Source organism: Theileria annulata, chromosome 1 (assembly GCF_000003225.4).
Source record: "Theileria annulata chromosome 1, complete sequence, *** SEQUENCING IN PROGRESS ***".
Lineage (NCBI taxonomy): Eukaryota > Apicomplexa > Aconoidasida > Piroplasmida > Theileriidae > Theileria > Theileria annulata.
This window is the reverse complement of record NC_011129.2, coordinates 1,304,791-1,322,689: the sequence shown is the minus strand read 5'-3', so window position 1 is coordinate 1,322,689 and position 17,899 is coordinate 1,304,791. Positions and strand designations below refer to the sequence as shown.

Sequence of the window (17,899 nt, the reverse complement as noted above, 5' to 3'; positions counted from 1 at the left end):
GTTACAAAAATTTTGAACCTTAAAAATTATTAAAATTAAAAGAACAATTTGAATAATCTAAGGAATCAAATGGAATTATCACTATTATAATAATTGAGTGGCATTTTACTAAGATTCCCCATTATTACACATATATCCAGAGCATTACATTAACTTATTTAAGGCCATTAACACCTTGAACTTTCGTAATGGCTTTAGCAATAAAAATTAAATTATAAAATTATTTAATTGTATATTAATTGTTCCTTTAATTGTATTATAATATTGTTTAATTGTATATTAATTGTATTATAATGGTTCTGAGTATTGTTGGACTTGGACTTGGTGATGTTGAAGATATTACCATTAAAGGGTTCAAAGCTATTAAAGACGCAGATATTGTATATCTTGAAATCTATACATCATTCCTTATCAACTCTGATAAACACAAACTAGTATTCTTACTTATCTAATCCTTTATTACTCTACCCTTTTACTTTTCCAACATAACTTACCTTTTTAAATTATTTTTTACTAGATGTGTTACTATACCAGCAATAGTTAGAGAGGAAAATTTTAATTTCCTAACCCGATCAATTTTTAACATTTATTTCCAAAATCGCTATTTTTCTAATTAATTCCACCTAAACTACATATATATCTTTAAGCAGTAGTTATGGGTTTATAGGAGGAGTATTATGGGAAGGAGATAAAGGAGGTGGATAGAATATTTGTAGAGGAACAGAATGATACATTATTAAATGAAGCTAAGGACAAAAATGTGGCCTTACTTATTGCAGGAGATCCATTTAGGTATCCCCTTACTCCTCTTTCTTCCCTTACTACCTACCCATATATTTATTATCCCTAGTTATTACACATTTCAACCCTTTTCATATTATTCCATTTTTGGAATTTTTACTAAAATTGTAATATACTACAGTATAATGATTTATTAGTGCCACAACTCATGTTGAAATATATTATAAAGCCATGAACTCTGGCATAAATGTTAATGTCATTCATAATGCCAGTATTCTCAATTCCGTTGGAATCACAGGACTACAAGTAACTCTTCACATACTTACTTAATTATATATTGTTATGGATTAGTTGTATAGATTTGGTGAGACTGTATCGATACCGTTTTTTGAGGAGAATTGGAAGCCTTTTAGTTTCTACGACAAGATAATGCAGAATTATAACAACAATTTACACACGTTGTGTTTATTGGATATTAAAGTTAGGGAACGGAGTGTTGAAAACATTATGAAAAATAAACTCATATTTGAGGAGCCCAGGTATTTCATGACGGTGCTTCCTAATCTCTACGATTAGTTATTTATTACCTGTCATTTACAATTTTGAATTCGGAATTTTCCCCTATTACTCAAATATTAATAGTATTAACATAGTTATAGATTCATGACTGTAAACAAGGCAATTGAACAATTACTATTCATACAATCCAATAGTGAATACAGTAACTCACTACCATAACTATTACTATAATTTTACTATTATTCTAAGATTTAAAATAGGTAAGATTGACTTTATGGTGATTGGCATAGCTCGCTTGAGTTCAGAAGATCAAATAATAAAGTCTGGTAAACTTGAAGATTTATTAAACTTTGACTTTGGGCCTCCTTTACACTCACTCATCGTCTGCTCTCCACATTTACATCATTACGAACAGCTCTTCTTCAACCACTACTCATAACACTCTTTACTCTATCTAACACATATAACTATATTATCAGGATTAATTGTGATTAGTTATAGTTTTTCTAATGTTATGATGAATCTACATTGTCCTACAATAATTTTATTTAGTGCTTGTTACCTCCAGTCAGTAATTGTTGTCCTACGTAAACCACTTTATAGCCTTTACAGTTTATTAAGCTCAAACTCTCGTCTATACTATTAGAATATTAATTTGTTAATATAATTAGTGTGGATACTTGTTAACATGCGATGGTAGTAGGAATATGAGTCTGCCGTGCTTGACTAGCACATTGAGACCAATTTGTAGTAAAAACGTAATTAACTCAAGGCAATTTTTATGTCTCAAATTATTATTTATATTTTTCATCAGTTTATTATTCATATAACTTGCTCTGTTACCTACAATAGAAGTTATTCCCATTTAAGGGTATTTATTATATTAATAACTATAAAATTAATATTTATAGTATGTTTATAGTAGGAATTGTCCAAGAGTAATTTAGTACCATAAGGAGGATCTGTGATAATGGTATCAACCCATCCATTAGAATGTTTGAATGGCTAAAATAATATTAAAGTAATTATGATTACAGAGTGTTTGATGTCAAATCGAATAATCTCAGGAACCAATAATTTGTAATGGTTAAAATTGACGAAAATATTTTTCTCATCTATGAAATTTCGTTAATTTATTAAATTACTTGACTCGGAAGTGTTACTTTTTATATAAGAAATCCCCCAACCCCTCAATATCCGTATATCAATATCACTTCCAATACAATACCCACTAACACATCATTACACAGTATTATATAAAGTTGACTAATTTTAAGAAATAATTACAATTTATGAATAATTGTATATAAAGACTAGAATTATGAATAACAGGGTCTACAACTAAATGTAAATGATTTATAACCCGAAGATCGACGATGAGATTAATGAACCACCAGAGCCAACAAAAGGATCATAAACAACACTCCCAGTCTTCACTTTACCCTAGTACATTTATAACAAAATTAACTATTTAGCTAATTTAGTATAAAATAGTTCTAAAATTAGTGTTTTTGGATACAAATGTAAAAGTTGATTAGGTTAGCAAATAAATAACTACGTCTCAGAAGGGACTAAATAAGTATAAAATTAGTAGTAAATAACTCCCTGGAGTTAAGTAAGTACAGTAGATAACTAGGAGTATATAACTAGGATAACTATAGGAGCCCCTGGAGGGGCTACTGCCATTGGACTACTATCCGTTGGACCAAGCACCGTAATGGAGTACCAAATTTGAGAGAATAAATGCAAGTGAATTTTCAAGAGAAGTTGGACCTAAAATCGGCCTATTAGAAAGACAATAATTGGTCCACCAGGGACTGTCATTACGCTCAAATAATATATTCCCAAAATATATCCTATCCAATTTCTTCTCACAAGTCTTCTTATTTATATTATATTTCTACTGAATTATTAAATCTCAGCATCGAATATTATTATGAATAAGTATAGAATAGTTTATATATAACTGAGTAGATTAATGGGAAATACTTCGATAATGGCGATTTTGGTGATTGGATTAATTAAATCGACATCACCAGCATGTTGAAAAATTGGTAATAATTTATCCAAAACTTTAATTATGTCATCGGAATTTGATTTATTGTTGTATTTACTATACTTTACACACCAGCTTTTACCCAGTAAGTGGGACTCCATCTCAGCTTTACATTCATTTAACACGTAGTCCAATATCTCATCATAATTCTCACACTCAGCCCATACCTACAAACCCAGATAATAGTTATATAAATAACTCTTAATAATACTATACAATTAACTATATAACATCAATTAAAGGTAAAAAGTTAGAAAATGAAGTAAACAAATAGGTTATAGTATAGTAGTAAAAATACGTTTATAATTTCTTTGTTAAGTATTGAGCGATCAAAAATAGCTTTAGCTATATCAGTTGAGGGAACACTGCCAAAGAGAAAGACATTTTGGTCAGTAGTTTCAAGTCTTTTGAAATCAGAAACAGGATTTCCAGGCGAACAATTGAGATAATATTCAGTCAAGGACTGAGAATAGAGTTTACAAGTGATATTTTCGTCCTTGTAATAGGATAACTTAAAGTCTCCAGAACTTACACCCAGAAGCTCAGCCAGCGCTAACAACTCAAACTCTATCAACTCATTGTAATCTACATCCATACGCATACGAAATAAACATCTTTCCATTATTTTACACAAATTTTATTATTTTACATTATTTCATTAGATTATATTACACTTTAGATTATTTTACATGAATTTTATTATTTTACATTATTTCATTAGATTATAATACACTTTAGATTATGTGATAGTGGACACTATTTAATATATTAATTATATTTAAAATCATTTAATAAATTTGAAAAAACTCCAAATAATAAAAATATGGTAAAAAATGTCAAAAATGAAAAAGATCTAGAGAAAAATAAAAATAAATTAAATGACATTTTTAAAACTTTGAAAAGTAGTAAGGAAACGGGAGATTCCAAAGGTAAGATCATCGCAAAGGGGAATCTTGCAAAAGTAAAAAATAGTAAAATAAATAAATTAAATGAAAGTCTTCGAAAAAAGAAAATAAAGATCAAAAAGGAGGAATACAGCACAAGTCAAATAACCCAAAACATTCGTAGAAGAACTATCGATAATTTACCAATTTATACCATTGAGGAATTAAATATAGGTATGATATTACTCCACATAACCCTTAATTTATACATTATCTATATTATTATTCATACTAATATATATTATTAATATTATCCTCAATAATATTATATTATCAACTATCAAAGTTTAAAAATATTGATATAATATTTTAAGCATTGAATAAAGTATTTTTTGGCCTCAAATAAATAAATTTTTAGGAAAAGGAGGTGATACCGAATTATGTCCTTTTGATTGTCAATGTTGTTTTTAATATGAAAAATTTTAGTTTAAACATTCTATTGTACTTTTAATATTAATATTATTCAATCGTATATTTTTATTATTTGAAGTGTGTTACTTGTTAGTGGGTTGACTTCTAGATTCCATCATTCAATGTTATTATTTCGTAACTTTTCCACTTTTAAGGATTTGAATTTTAGACTTTTGGTTAAGGTGTTTTTGCTAACATTTCAAGCTTTATTTACCTTTACAGTTATTTACATTTATTATTTTTTAAATTTTAAAGTGATTTTAGGGATTACCCTTTGATGTTACTGAGTCTGACATTAAGCAACTTTTTTCAGGCTTTAATTTATCTTCAGTTCATTTTATAACCAGTACCTAATTTATATAATTATACAGTTAATTGTATAATCAGTTAAATGAGTATTATTAGGGAGAAATAAACCGTTGGGAAGTTGTTATGTATATTTAGAGGAAAATGAAGCCAAAGATGCTATAAAACTACTCAATGGCAAATTCTTCAAACAAAAGTTCATTATTACACATTAATTCACTAGTTTAAGGGTTAATGGTTGATTAGGAAATTGGAAATAGTATTGGATTTATTGAAGATTGATAACCGGATACAATCAGTTTATAAACCGGAGTCCGTGGATAGATTTAGGGAGCCATTAAGATTTCAATAATTTACTATTTAATGACTGGGTTTGGAATTTTTTCAGCCCAAAGGGCATTTTTAAGGTGTTTTACCACATTTTCAGCCAGTTCCCTAAGGCAAGGGATGGTATTTTTACACCAAGGTATTATTGTTTTTATCACTGTTTGTTAGGTAAATATTGTGAAGTTGTTAGTTTTAGACAACTTAAACAAGGTCGTGGATCATCATCTATACAAGTAAGTTACAGAGGATATTCCCAGCTACTCTTCACACCAGTTATTCTAATTTCGGAGGACCTAGCTACACAAATAATATATACAGTGACTTTGATGTAGTTGGAGTACATGGACTTGATGAGCAGAAAGGTATTTACACAGAATTATCCAATAAACTCAAAAGTTGAAAGTTAGTCTCATATAATGAAAGAGTTGTGTAGAAGTTGATTTGGAACGTCACAACGCGTTGGTTCAATACGTTGACGAAGATGCAAAGGAACTAATAGTCTCAGACCACAACTTCGAAGATAAATCCATTGACCTCAGTCTCATAGGACAAGCACACCAATTTCTATCACGTATCAACATACATAACTATTAATATTATCTATCTACTCAAAAGGTTATTTTGATTACTTTAAGAGTTAATTAAGATTATTTAGCGGGTGATGAGATTCAAGTTTATTATCACTCTGATAACATTGTTAAAGTCACCATTCCAAATCATATCCTCTCAAAAGTCAAATGATCAAATATAATATCACTGATACAACTCAACCTAATAAAATTCCTTAATTGTACATTAAAGTATTAATATACTACTAATATTACTATGCGAAGCTTTATCATTGGAATAATGAAGTTATAGTTGTCAATAGTGTTGATGGGTGTGTAGTGTGGAAGGTGTGAATAAAGAGTAAAATGTAGATTTGACTGTAATTTAATAAAATCGCAAAATTGTTTTAATATATTTGTATTTATATTTGTATAATCGTAATAATATATTTATAAATGATCAAGGAGCTAATAAATAGTTTCGTCTCTCCTTCTGAGGGCGGGAATGGGAAAGAAAGCACAAATTCCTCACATTCTGACTCTAAATCAAAAAATCCCGTGTATCAGTTCAAGTTGGTAATACTCGGTGACGCATCAGTTGGCAAAAGCTGCCTTGTTGGCCGATTTGTCAAAAATACTTTCATGGAATTCCAAGAATCCACCATCGGAGGTTTTTTCCACTAACTAGTTCATTCGTTACTGTTTAGCTATTATTTAATTATTTTATGGCTTAATTTATGATTAATTGAGTTACGTCATTGCCAAACATTATAAATTATGATGTATTAAAAATATTTTTAGCTGCTTTTATGACACAAACTGTAAAATTAGATGATTGTAACGTTAAATTTGAAATTTGGGATACCGCAGGGTATATATTCATCTTTACACATTCTTTATTCAGCTCTTTATTTGTTACAAGTTCTTACTTGTTACTAATTAACAGTTTTAAAGTAGCTAGTTAAAATTTCTAAATTGTGTCATATTTCTAGCTGAGTATTAATATTTTTTGACAAAAAATGTGTAGGCAAGAGCGTTATAGAACATTGGCTCCAATGTATTATAGGTAACTCGATCGATTGTAGTATTAATTTGTAGGGGATCTGCTGCTGCAATAATTGTCTATGATATTACTTTGAAGGACTCTTTTGATCAGGCTAAAAGCTGGATAAAAGAACTTAAATCTCATGTGGAACCAAATATTATATTAGGTACTTTTAACTGATTTATCTTATTTTTTAGCACTTGCCGGTAATAAAGCTGATTTAGAAGATCGCAAAGTAGATACTGATGTACGTGCATTCTTTAACCTACTTACTGTATTATTTCTACCAAAATTCTATTTTTTACTAAAATTTATTAATTATAGTTATATACTGTTGATATGATTAGTGTAAAATTATGTAGATGGTGCAGGATTTTGCCTCAGCTAATAATTGTTTATTTATGGAAACGTCTGCTAAAACTGGTCAAAATGTGCACAAACTCTTTACTGAAATTGGTATTTCCCATATATGCAATTAGTTATTCACCAATCCTCATTTATTAGTAACTATTTAGCTGATATAAGTTACTGGTTACCTATAATTTATTTGATTATTTGTTTGACTTCGGTTTTAGCTAAATTGATACCGAAGTGTAAGAGGTTAAGTGAGTTTCATGATGGGTTTAAGATGGAGAACCGAACGAGCCTGAACAAGTTTAAATGCTGTAATAACTAACCCATTAACACAATTTGTTATATCATCCTATCAATACACCATACAGTTATAGTTATTCATTACATCAGTTAATAGTTATATATATGTATGGGTATGGTGATGAAGAAATGATATAAAAATGAATCTAATAATTTGAAGTAAAAAAACTTGTTGATCCTAAAAAGAATTATATCAATGGCAACAATCTTGGTAAGGAACTTTCAACAACTCCAAAGGAGTCAGAACCACCAGATTCAGTTACAATAGTGATATCTTTGGGATGCATAGATGGATCTAGTTTAAAGGAATAACAATGAGACAAATCTTTCCTAAGAATCCACATATTACCATCATAAACATATGTATAATAATATGGATCAAAGTTCAAATATAATATGGCACTAAATGGAGAGTCAGTAAATGTATAGGATCTAAAGTATATAGATACAGGATATGGTTCAAAGGATAGTTTCCAAACAACAACATCATTATATAGTAATTGAACACACATAGAATCTTTAAGAATATATAACAATGAATTTGGATTTGGATACATAATGATATCATAGGAATCACTAGTGAGTTCAGAATCAGGACCAAGAAACTTAAGTTTGGAATGGAAACTAATAGGATTCAATGGGTACAGGAACTAGGATCAGGGAACTGGAGTGGGATCAGAAGATTCAGGAAGATGATGCACTTGAAGTAGGAGGGGTAGAATGTTCGGAGGAGTCATGCTCTTCGGGCTGATTGGATTCTGCAGGTTGTGCAGAGGTGCTAGTCTCGGCGGATTCTGCAGGCTGTCCCGCAGGTTGAGCAGGCTGGGCGGGATCTGTAGATTCTTCAGCTTCAGTGGTACTGGTAGGCACTGCAGGCTCAGGCAGTTTCTTACAGTGGCCAGCCATGCTCTTCACGAAGAAATTGTTTGAAGCTAGACCCAGTGAAAATAATATGATTTCTGAAAATTTAGGATCATCAGTATGTTTCCACAGTTCTTCATCTCCAAGCTTAATCTTTCTACACTTGACACCAGTATTAAACTTTAATCTATAAAAGAAGTCCACAAAGGAAACATTGTAGTCAGACGAGCTTAAAGGAGTATCATTATCACCAAAGAACTTGACCTTTGTAACATCATGTCTTTTAGAGGTTGTTTCGTGCCACTTGTCATTGTGATGTTCGAACAGTTTGAACACGTTATTAGTCATTAGGATGGCTAGATATTTAACACCTTCAATAAACATTACTTGGGTACCATATAGATTATCCTTAGATTCCCAGATAACAGTGTTATCATAAGCAACCTTACTAAACACATATCCAAACTTAGGAGTGCATTTATGGAAATCAGAAATCCTAGAGTAGTCAAACCCAGTTGTGGTCTGACTAGTTTTAATGTCAAGAGAGTCAATAATAATATTAGGCATGGTAAGTTCTTTTGTCTTATCTTTAAGATTTGTGACATAGAACTTATTTATAGGAAGATCTAGAGAAAGTGACTTTATCTCCGAAAACTCAGGATCTTCGGCATGAGTCCATAGCTCACCTTCACCCAGCATGATCTTCTTACATTTGACTCCATCATTGAACTTATAAGTATAAAAGAAGTCAACAAAGGAAACTGTAAAGTCAACATTCGTAAATTCACGATCACTATGACTTAGGAACTTCAATTTGGTGACATCATGTCTCTTCTCAGTGATATCCTCCCAACGCTTATCCTCTTCTGACTGACGGAACAACTTGAAAGCATTGTTATAAAATATAATGGCCAAAAATCTTTCATTATTACTGAATACCTTGGTCCTGACCAAAGTGCCATAAAGATCAGTGGATTCCCAAATAACAATGGTACCCTTAGTAACCTTATTGAATCCATGTCCAGACTTAACACTGTATGTGACAATTCCATTCTGATCACTATAGTCGAACTCACTTGTACTTTGAGTCTTTTCAATGTCAAGGGCAACGGCAGTGACTGTAGGTTCAGCTGGAGTAGTCTCAGGAGTAGGAGCTGGTGGAGTGACGGGCTTAGTCTCAGCCTCACCCTCATCTTCTTGAGCCTCAGTGACTGAAGTCGGTTCAGGTTCCTCAGTCTTAGCTTCAGCAGCCTTAGCCTCAGCTTCAGCCTTCTCTTCTATCTTCTTGACTTCATCAGACTGGTTCTTAACGAAGAAACTATTTGAGGCAAGACCTAGTGAAAATGACTTTATATCAGCAAACTTAGTATCGTCAGTATGATTCCATACTTCGTCATCACCATACTTCACCTTCTTACAGCTGACTCCAGTGTTGAATAAGAAGGTATAGGATAGATCGACTATGGTTACTGTGTAGTCAGACGACGTAATTTCAGCATCGTTCTCACCAAGGAACTTAAGATTAGTAATATCATGTCTATCAGAAGTGATATCCTTCCACTCATTACCGTCCAGATGGAATAATGTGAACATATTATTTGTCAATAAGACAACCAGGAATTTAACACTCTTGGAAGTCTTAGTCCTGACCAAAGTACCACAGACATCAGTTTTAGATTCCCAAACAACCTTGGTACCTTGAGATACCTTATCGAACAGGTGGTTATCCTTAGCAGCGTATGTAATGACACCATTCTGATCAGTGTATTCAAACTCACTAGTGGTCTCAGTTTTTTCTATATCCAGAGTTATCTTCGTTGGTTCTGCTGGTTTGGTGACAGACACTGGAGTTATCACAGCTGCCGTTTCAGTAGTTTGTTTGATTTCTAGTTTTTTGAACTCAGGGTAATTCTTAACAAAGAAATTGTTTGAAATAAGACCAAGTTGTAAATTTATGATTGACTCAAACTTAGGATCATCCGTGTGTTTCCAAACATCATCATCAGCATATTTTATCTTCTTACACTTCACTCCAGAATTGAAAGTGAATTGATAAGCATAATCGACTATTGTAACTTCATACTCGGACTGACTTAGAGTTGTGTCACTCTCTCCAAAGAACCTAAGTCTAGAAACATCGGCTCTATCGGATGTTATATCCACCCAAGGCTTATCTTTACCAGACTCCTGTTTGAACAGTTTGAACGTATTATTTGTGAGTAGTATTGCTAGATATTTTCCGTCATCCTTAGTCTTAGTCCTGACTAATTTACTAAAGACATTATCTTTCGTTTCCCAAATAACGGTACCTCCCTTAGTAACCTTGTTGAACTTGAAGCCATCCTTAGGAGTATATTTTTCACAATCTCCATCCTTAAAGTAGTCTAACTGTTTGGTGCTCTTGGTCTTGGATATGTCAACAGCAACAGGAGTGCCTGTAGGTTCAGCTGGTTTGGTAACAGATGTTAGAGGAGCTGATACAGCAGATGTTACAGTAGTCGGTTTATAATCTAGTTTTTTGAACTCAGGGTAATTCTTAACAAATAAATTGTTTGATATAAGATTTAGATGAAATTTCTCTATTGACTCAAACTTAGGATCATCCGTGTGTTTCCAAAGATCGTCATCATCATACATGATCTTCTTACAGATGCCTCCAGATTTAAATGTGCATTGATACGATAGATCGACTAACGAAACCTTGTAGTCTGAGGACGTAAGCACAGTATCATTCTCTCCAAAGAACTTAAGTTTGGAAACATCGTGTCTGGTATCGGTGATTTCGGTCCACTTACCATCCTCCAGTTTGAATAGTTTGAACATATTATTTGTGAGTAATATGGCTAGGTATTTAACACCATCCTTAATCTTAGACATTACCAATCTGCCTAAGACATCAGTTTTAGATTCCCAAACCAATGTGGTACCATCAGATATCTTTTTGAATACATATACAGATCTGGGCGTGTATGTATGAATATCATCATCCTTTAAGTAGAAATACCTATTACTACTCTGAGTCTTCTCAATATTAAGAACAATCCTAGCTTTGGTAAGTTGCTTTGTCTGATCTTTAAGATTTGTGACACTGAACTGGTCTTTAGGAAGATCCAGATATAGACCCTTCAGGTATCCAAACTCAGGATCATCAGTGTGTGACCACAGTAGATTATCATTGTATGTGATCTTCACACACTTAACAGAATCTTTAAATTCATATCCATATCTAGACTCGAATATTATTGGATCATAATCATTCCCAGTCAGGAGATGATACTTGGATGTACCCTCTTCCAGGGAATACATCTTGATATCTGAGAAATCACTCTTTTCCTGAGTGATGTCTTCCCAGCATTCACCTTTACCACACTTCCTAAGAAGTACAAAGTTACCACTCTGTAGCAGAATGGACATGAATTTCTCATCCTTACCAGAACCCATCAGTACTGCCTTGAGTCCATGATCCTTTGGTTTGGCAGTCCATATCTCCAGGGATTTCTTTACGATCTTGGTGATAGTCAAATTGGGCTTAGGATTGAAGTGACCGAAGTTTCTTGTGGATCTATATTCAAATAGGTCATTATCCTTATTACTCTCAATATCAAGAACAATGCTAGTTTCTAAAACCCACTTCCCGTCCGCTTTGTGAAAGTGTTTAACCTCATTATTTTTGAGGAATATGTTAATGTTCGTAACAGTTGTTTTGACACCATAGACCGTAACCTTGGTTGAACACTCCTCTTCAGTTTCTGCCTCCCAAAAAATATGATCTGAAAGACATGCTGACTTACAACAACTCGAACCACACACTAGCCAAGTCAACGAACTACTGAGCATTACAGTTTTGAATAGGTATCCAGGCTTTACAGTGAATGTCCTCGTCTCACCATGATGGACAAAGTCATAACCAATGGTACTAGAGGTCTTATCGACGTCAAGGATAATTTTGTCATCAGACTTCTGCCACACATTATCACCCTCATTAAAGTGTAATATTTCACCGTTCAACAAGTATATGCTAACGTTTTTGGTACTGCTACAGGCACCTACACCATCTGCAAAAACCTTGCTGGCATAGTTTTGAGGATCACTGGCCTCCCAGATCACAGTCTCTGAACCACAACATCGTGAGCCACAGCAATTGGTACTACTCGTCTTAATGACCTGATAGAACATTGCGTTACCCTTGGAGGTGTAGATGTTAATTTTTCTGTTATGATCGACCGTATAATCAAAGTCGTCAGTACTGGCTTTACTGCTGATGTCGAGGGTGACAGGATTTACCTTCCTGACCTCTTCACATACCCAGCACCTATCATCATCATTCATTACGTTAAACTTATTAGATTTCAAATCAAGGAAGACTCCTTTCAGGCAACCAAAGTCACCTTCCTCCCTCAGGTCCCAAATATTCTTACCCTTATGGGTAACCTTCACACAACCAATTCCATCGTAGAACAAATAACCATAAAATTCGTTAAACAAGGTTATGGAGTAGTGTCCTTTGTGAAGCTCCACGGTCTTACTATCAGCCATAGCATACATCTTTAGATCAGTAATTTTATTCTTTGTAGAGGTTACATCCTGCCATGGCTGACCCTTACCACTCTTGGATAGGAGAGTAAGTTCACCATTATTCATAAGAACTGCAAGGTGTTTTGGTTCTTTCTTAGAGCCCATCAACACTACCTTAAGTGCGTGTTCACCTTGTGCCTCCCATATAACCAACCCTGAACAGCAACATTCTGAACCACATTTCTTTGACTTGAAAACCTTTCTGATTGTGTATCCAGGTTTAGCCACATATATCCTATAGTTATCTTTCTGAAAGTAATCAACTTTAATATTACTTTTTGAAATCCTTACATCAAGATCTATGACACCTGGATACTCACTCCAGGGTCCAGAGTCAGACCCATTTAAGTGTATAAAGTTCCCGTTACAAAGATGAAGACTCATATTTTTAGTTTTCGAAAATGTTCCGAGACCATCAACATAGACTTTATCAAAGTACTTAGTTTGATCATTGGCCTCCCAAATGACCGTCTCCGAGTCACAGCACTTGGAGTCACAGCACTCAGAGCCACCAGTCTTAATGATTTTATTGAATACGTATTTCTCCTTAGAACTAAATACCATAACATTTTTCTGATAATCCTCTTTAAAGTCAATGGCGCTATTACTTGCCTTTTCAGCTATGTTGAGTGTAATAGCTGTTCTATTATCAGTAGACACCTCAGGAGTTTTCTTAGGTCTAGGTCTGCCAGTAGGAGCCAGAACTGTAACAGAAGCCTTTTCTGGAGCAGGTTCAGATATGATGGTCAATGAAGTTTGTTGAACACTAGTGGCAGTGACTACCTCAGACACTGGTGTTGTTGATTGACCTCCCTTAGCTTGAGTCGGATTAAAATCTAGTTTCTTAAATTTAGATCTATTCTTCACAAAGAAACTGTTAGATACAAGACCAAGATCAAACGCAGTTATCTCAGCAAAATCGGGATCATCACTAGGCTTCCAAAGTTCGTCATCAGCATACTTGATCTTCTTACAGTTGACTCCGGCTTTGAAAGTAAATCTATACGAGTAATCTGCGATAGTAACGTCGTAGTCATTCTTGGTGAGAGGATTATCAGAGTCACCGAAGAATTTCAGTCTGTCAATATCATGTCTGGTAGAGGTGATGTCTTTCCAAGTACCGTCATCTGACAGTATATAAAATATAAATCCACCATTCTGAAGTAGGATTGACACATATTTCTTATTCTCATCAATAAATATAACCTTAGTTCCACAGTCATTATCTTTAAACTCCCAAATATCAGTACTTCCCTTAGTTACCTTACTGAACACATGGCCATCCTTGACTCTGAAAGTGTTAATTTTATCACTCTTGGTATAGTCAAATTGACTTGTACTCTGACTGGAGTTAATATCCAGAGTAACCTTGGTAGGTTCTACTGATTTTGGAACTACTGTTCCCTCAGTACCACTACCACTACCAGATGTGACTGGATTAGTGGATGTTGTTGATTGACCTTCTTGACTTTCTCCACTACCACTACTGGATTGATCAGTTGCAGATGAACTTGATTTTGGTTGTGATTCAGTGATTGGTGACTGACTTACCTGACCTGCACTGGTACCAGTCCCGGTTGACTGAGTTAGTACCTATGATTTCACCTAGCACTTGATCAGTTTTCTAAGTTTACCACCTCTTCATCACCTATACAGACAATTCCCCTAAATGCTTTAGCATATCTCCCAGTAACTATAGTATAAAGTATAAATATATATAGTTTATTAAAATTTAATATTTTGGTAGTAGTGCGGAGCTAACTCCATGAGCCACTTTGCCTGAATTTCAGAGACTTGCCTGATGAAGTGCTTAGTGGTTAGAACCAAATCGTTGTAAACAACAAACTTAATATTTTGCTTAAAAACTGAAGAATTTGGATGAACATAGACGAGTTGTTTACTCTTAATCGTCTTGTAGTTCTTTTCGCTCTTTTTCTCGTTCTTGACCGCCACGTTGACAAAGAACCCACTCACTATACACTTCATTATAACTTCATTGTAGTTCATATTCGAGCCAAGTTCCTTGTCTTTTTTGTTATTTTGAACGTCACCATTAACTGAATCGCCATCAATCAAATTTAACCTTGTAATCAAATTCTGTAGTTGTTGTATAATGTTTTGTATTTGGATTAGTGATTTGTACTGGAGGTAGTTTTCGTAGCACCAGGCGATTGAAAAATCGTTCTCTTTCCACTGGTTATACACATTCAGCAACATCAAATGGTCACTATTATTGTTGTAAAAATTCTTGTAATTATTCTCAGCATGTATTCTCCTATCCTTCGGTATATAAAATATATTGTTACCTAAAAATTAAGATACAGGTGGGATATATAGGGGTTAAAAGATGGAATAAATAGGTAGAAAAATACTCTGAATGAGCATTGATAGTATTATAATAATATCTTCATGGCATTTATGCTGAATTGAGAAGAGCAAGCTTTTGGAGTACATTGGGTCTAGTGGTAGTTCCGACATGATTTTACCCAGTTTTGTTAGTTCTCCCGAATCGTTAAGACATCCAAGTGAATAAATTAACTCCAGAGAATTTATTAAGCTTTCAGGACTTGGAGGATCCATAAAATCAAAGTTTAACAAATCATCGATTCCTACAAATTTATTATATACATACATTTTTGTGTGAAAAGTTTTGGAGAAAGTAGTGTTTAAACTAACCTATAGATTTCAATAGAAGAACCACAGATGACAGATTAACTCTTTTTATTTCAGGTTCATGATTATCATCCATTTCCTTATCATACGACAATTTCGTATATAAACGGAAGCAGTGGCCTGCTCTAACTCTGCCTGCCCTACCACTTCTTTGATTCGCATTTGCTTTTGAACATGGTACTACTATTAAACTATCCAGACCTAAACATATATATATATTAGTATTTACAAAAGCGGTACATAGCTATGGGTGGTAATGAATGAATGAACCTGTTTTAGGGGAATAAAGACTTAATTTACAAAATCCCGTGTCAATTACGTATACGATATTATCCAGTGTGATTGAAGTTTCCGAGATATTGGTTGAGAGAATTACTTTTCTGGAATTTTCTGGAGTCGGCTCAAATATTTTATTCTGCATATCACTGGGCAGTGATGAATATATAGACAATATGATAAGCTCCCTTATATCCTTTCTATTCTTCAGTCTAAAAACTCATTATGGACACAGATCATTAAATATTTATGTAACTGATGGAGATAAAATTACCTTGCGATTAGTTCCTCTTGTATATATTCAATCTCTTGTTGACCTGGCAAAAAAACTAAAATATCGCCATCGATTGGCTGTGTCAAGTGGATTTGTAGAATTGTGATTATTGAGGCGTCCAGGTAATTGGCCTCCGGTGCCTTTGTATAGTATATTTGGACCGGGTATCTTCTTCCAGGTATTCTAAACAGATTATATAAAAACTCTTCTAACTATTTGATAACTAAATAGCATAAGTGATGTCGAAATACTTGAATATAGGGGCATTATCGAAGTACAGAGCAAATTTCTCTGCCTCTAATGTGGCTGATGAAATAATTAGTCTAAAGTCATCTCTATATCTAATTAAGTCCTTAACGAGACCGAAGATGACATCGGTGTGCAATGTTCTTTCATGTGCCTCGTCTATGATGATTACTGAGTAATTTTCCAGCGTTGGGTTTGAGGTGAATTCCCTCAGAAGAATACCATCAGTCATGTACTTAATCTTAGTATTTGAGCCTGTATAATCCTCAAATCTGATAGAGTAGCCGACTATTGAACCCATTTTAACATTCAATTCCTTGCTCACGCGTGTTGCTACCGACATCGCTGCGACTCTTCTGGGCTGGGTGATCCCTATGACCCCGGCTTTGGAGTAGCCAACTTCGTGCAAGTACTGCGGGATCTGAGTTGTCTTACCGCTACCAGTCTCGCCGACAACAATCAAAGTTTTATACTTCTTTATAGCGCTTAAGAGCTCAGTTCTGTAATAGTATATAGGCAATTTCTGCCTTTCCTGTAGCATAAGTTTATGTTGTTTTTTCTTCAATTTCTCAAGTCTACTCAAATACTTATTACTCGTCCTTTTCTCCCTGCTAATCGTATCAGACTCTTCATCACTTGTAGAACTCACACTTGTACTCTCAAAATCAAGATGATTTTGTACGATGTTTGTTAGGCTCACTTCAGGCATCTTAGAGTCCAATATAAAGTTTATCGAGTCTCCCACCAGGTCCTTAAAATTACTTAAGTCGCCAATTAACTTATTTTCAGAATCTTCTTCAAGTTTTCGTCCCTTTGATTCCTCTTCTACAACACCAAAGTTCGTTATTCCGTACTTGTACAGCTTGCTCTCCCACAAGTCCTGCTCACTCACTGGCTTATCTTTCCCCTTTGAAAGCTGTTTCTTCTTTATCACTTCCAACCTTTTCAAATTATCCTCGTCATAGCTATCTGGCAGCTCATATGTTATTACACTAGAGTCTGTTGGTCTAGTTTTAATTGCTGTTTCAGCTAATTTTACTCTCTCCCTATCAAGTTTAAGCGACTTTTGTATGAACTCGTCTCTTCTAAGTTTACTATCGTACACTATTTCCTTCTCTCCTAGTTCTCTTCTAGCCAACTCAAGTCTCTCCTCTTCACGTCTTTCCAAATACGACCTGCGGGCCTCATCTCGTAACCTTTTTAGATAGTTCGGATTATCTTTCAAATTAAGGTTTCTGCCCTTACTGGCCTCCACTGCTAGATCCATTTCATACAAATACTTCTCATAATAAGGCACATCTCCTTTACTATCTTCTTTACTCTTCCCTGTGGTATTACTAACTAAACTTGAAGTATTATCAGATGTGTTACTTGAGGGTGAGACTATCTTTGGAGGCTCCTTTGAACTTGATGAACCCCCTTCCATTATTTATATTAAGATTA

The 17,899-nt window shown here is 33.9% G+C and overlaps 7 protein-coding genes across 7 annotated transcripts, besides 1 other annotated feature; 4 read left to right on the top strand and 3 right to left on the bottom strand.

Moving 5' to 3' along the window:
* Positions 1–293: 293 nt before the first annotated feature.
* TA03050 (diphtine synthase, putative) lies at positions 294–1,699 on the top strand (the record flags this gene model as incomplete). Its single annotated transcript, XM_949058.1, has 6 exons — positions 294–434; positions 668–849; positions 939–1,047; positions 1,093–1,280; positions 1,318–1,382; positions 1,455–1,699. 6 exons carry the CDS (start codon positions 294–296, stop codon positions 1,697–1,699), a joined length of 930 nt encoding a protein of 309 aa, XP_954151.1.
* Positions 1,700–1,808: 109 nt separating this feature from the next.
* On the bottom strand, positions 1,809–3,938 carry TA03045 (uncharacterized protein; the record flags this gene model as incomplete). Its single annotated transcript, XM_949057.1, has 9 exons — positions 1,809–1,899; positions 1,941–2,096; positions 2,150–2,265; positions 2,296–2,375; positions 2,406–2,491; positions 2,624–2,703; positions 2,987–3,160; positions 3,250–3,483; positions 3,615–3,938. 9 exons carry the CDS (start codon positions 3,936–3,938, stop codon positions 1,809–1,811), a joined length of 1,341 nt encoding a protein of 446 aa, XP_954150.1.
* A 201-nt stretch (positions 3,939–4,139) lies between these two features.
* Positions 4,140–5,192, top strand: TA03040 (uncharacterized protein; the record flags this gene model as incomplete). The annotated part of the gene is made up of 5 exons (XM_949056.1): positions 4,140–4,277; positions 4,619–4,660; positions 4,687–4,701; positions 4,936–5,017; positions 5,077–5,192. 5 exons carry the CDS (start codon positions 4,140–4,142, stop codon positions 5,190–5,192), a joined length of 393 nt encoding a protein of 130 aa, XP_954149.1.
* A 148-nt stretch (positions 5,193–5,340) lies between these two features.
* TA03035 (elongation factor (prokaryotic EFP)) lies at positions 5,341–6,045 on the top strand (the record flags this gene model as incomplete). The annotated part of the gene is made up of 5 exons (XM_949055.1): positions 5,341–5,443; positions 5,473–5,537; positions 5,637–5,706; positions 5,738–5,875; positions 5,960–6,045. 5 exons carry the CDS (start codon positions 5,341–5,343, stop codon positions 6,043–6,045), a joined length of 462 nt encoding a protein of 153 aa, XP_954148.1.
* Positions 6,046–6,308: 263 nt separating this feature from the next.
* On the top strand, positions 6,309–7,573 carry TA03030 (Rab5 GTPase, putative; the record flags this gene model as incomplete). The annotated part of the gene is made up of 7 exons (XM_949054.1): positions 6,309–6,522; positions 6,654–6,723; positions 6,880–6,918; positions 6,951–7,063; positions 7,095–7,171; positions 7,260–7,353; positions 7,413–7,573. 7 exons carry the CDS (start codon positions 6,309–6,311, stop codon positions 7,571–7,573), a joined length of 768 nt encoding a protein of 255 aa, XP_954147.1.
* Positions 7,418–7,486: a sequence feature (1 probable transmembrane helix predicted for TA03030 by TMHMM2.0 at aa 205-227).
* Positions 7,574–8,235: 662 nt separating the features above from the next.
* TA03025 (SfiI-subtelomeric fragment related protein family member, putative) lies at positions 8,236–14,668 on the bottom strand (the record flags this gene model as incomplete). Its single annotated transcript, XM_949053.1, has 2 exons — positions 8,236–14,580; positions 14,642–14,668. 2 exons carry the CDS (start codon positions 14,666–14,668, stop codon positions 8,236–8,238), a joined length of 6,372 nt encoding a protein of 2,123 aa, XP_954146.1.
* Positions 14,669–14,712: 44 nt separating this feature from the next.
* Positions 14,713–17,882, bottom strand: TA03020 (DEAD-box family helicase, putative; the record flags this gene model as incomplete). Its single annotated transcript, XM_949052.1, has 6 exons — positions 14,713–15,293; positions 15,360–15,596; positions 15,664–15,861; positions 15,931–16,148; positions 16,211–16,393; positions 16,462–17,882. 6 exons carry the CDS (start codon positions 17,880–17,882, stop codon positions 14,713–14,715), a joined length of 2,838 nt encoding a protein of 945 aa, XP_954145.1.
* Between the last annotated feature and the right edge of the window lie 17 nt (positions 17,883–17,899).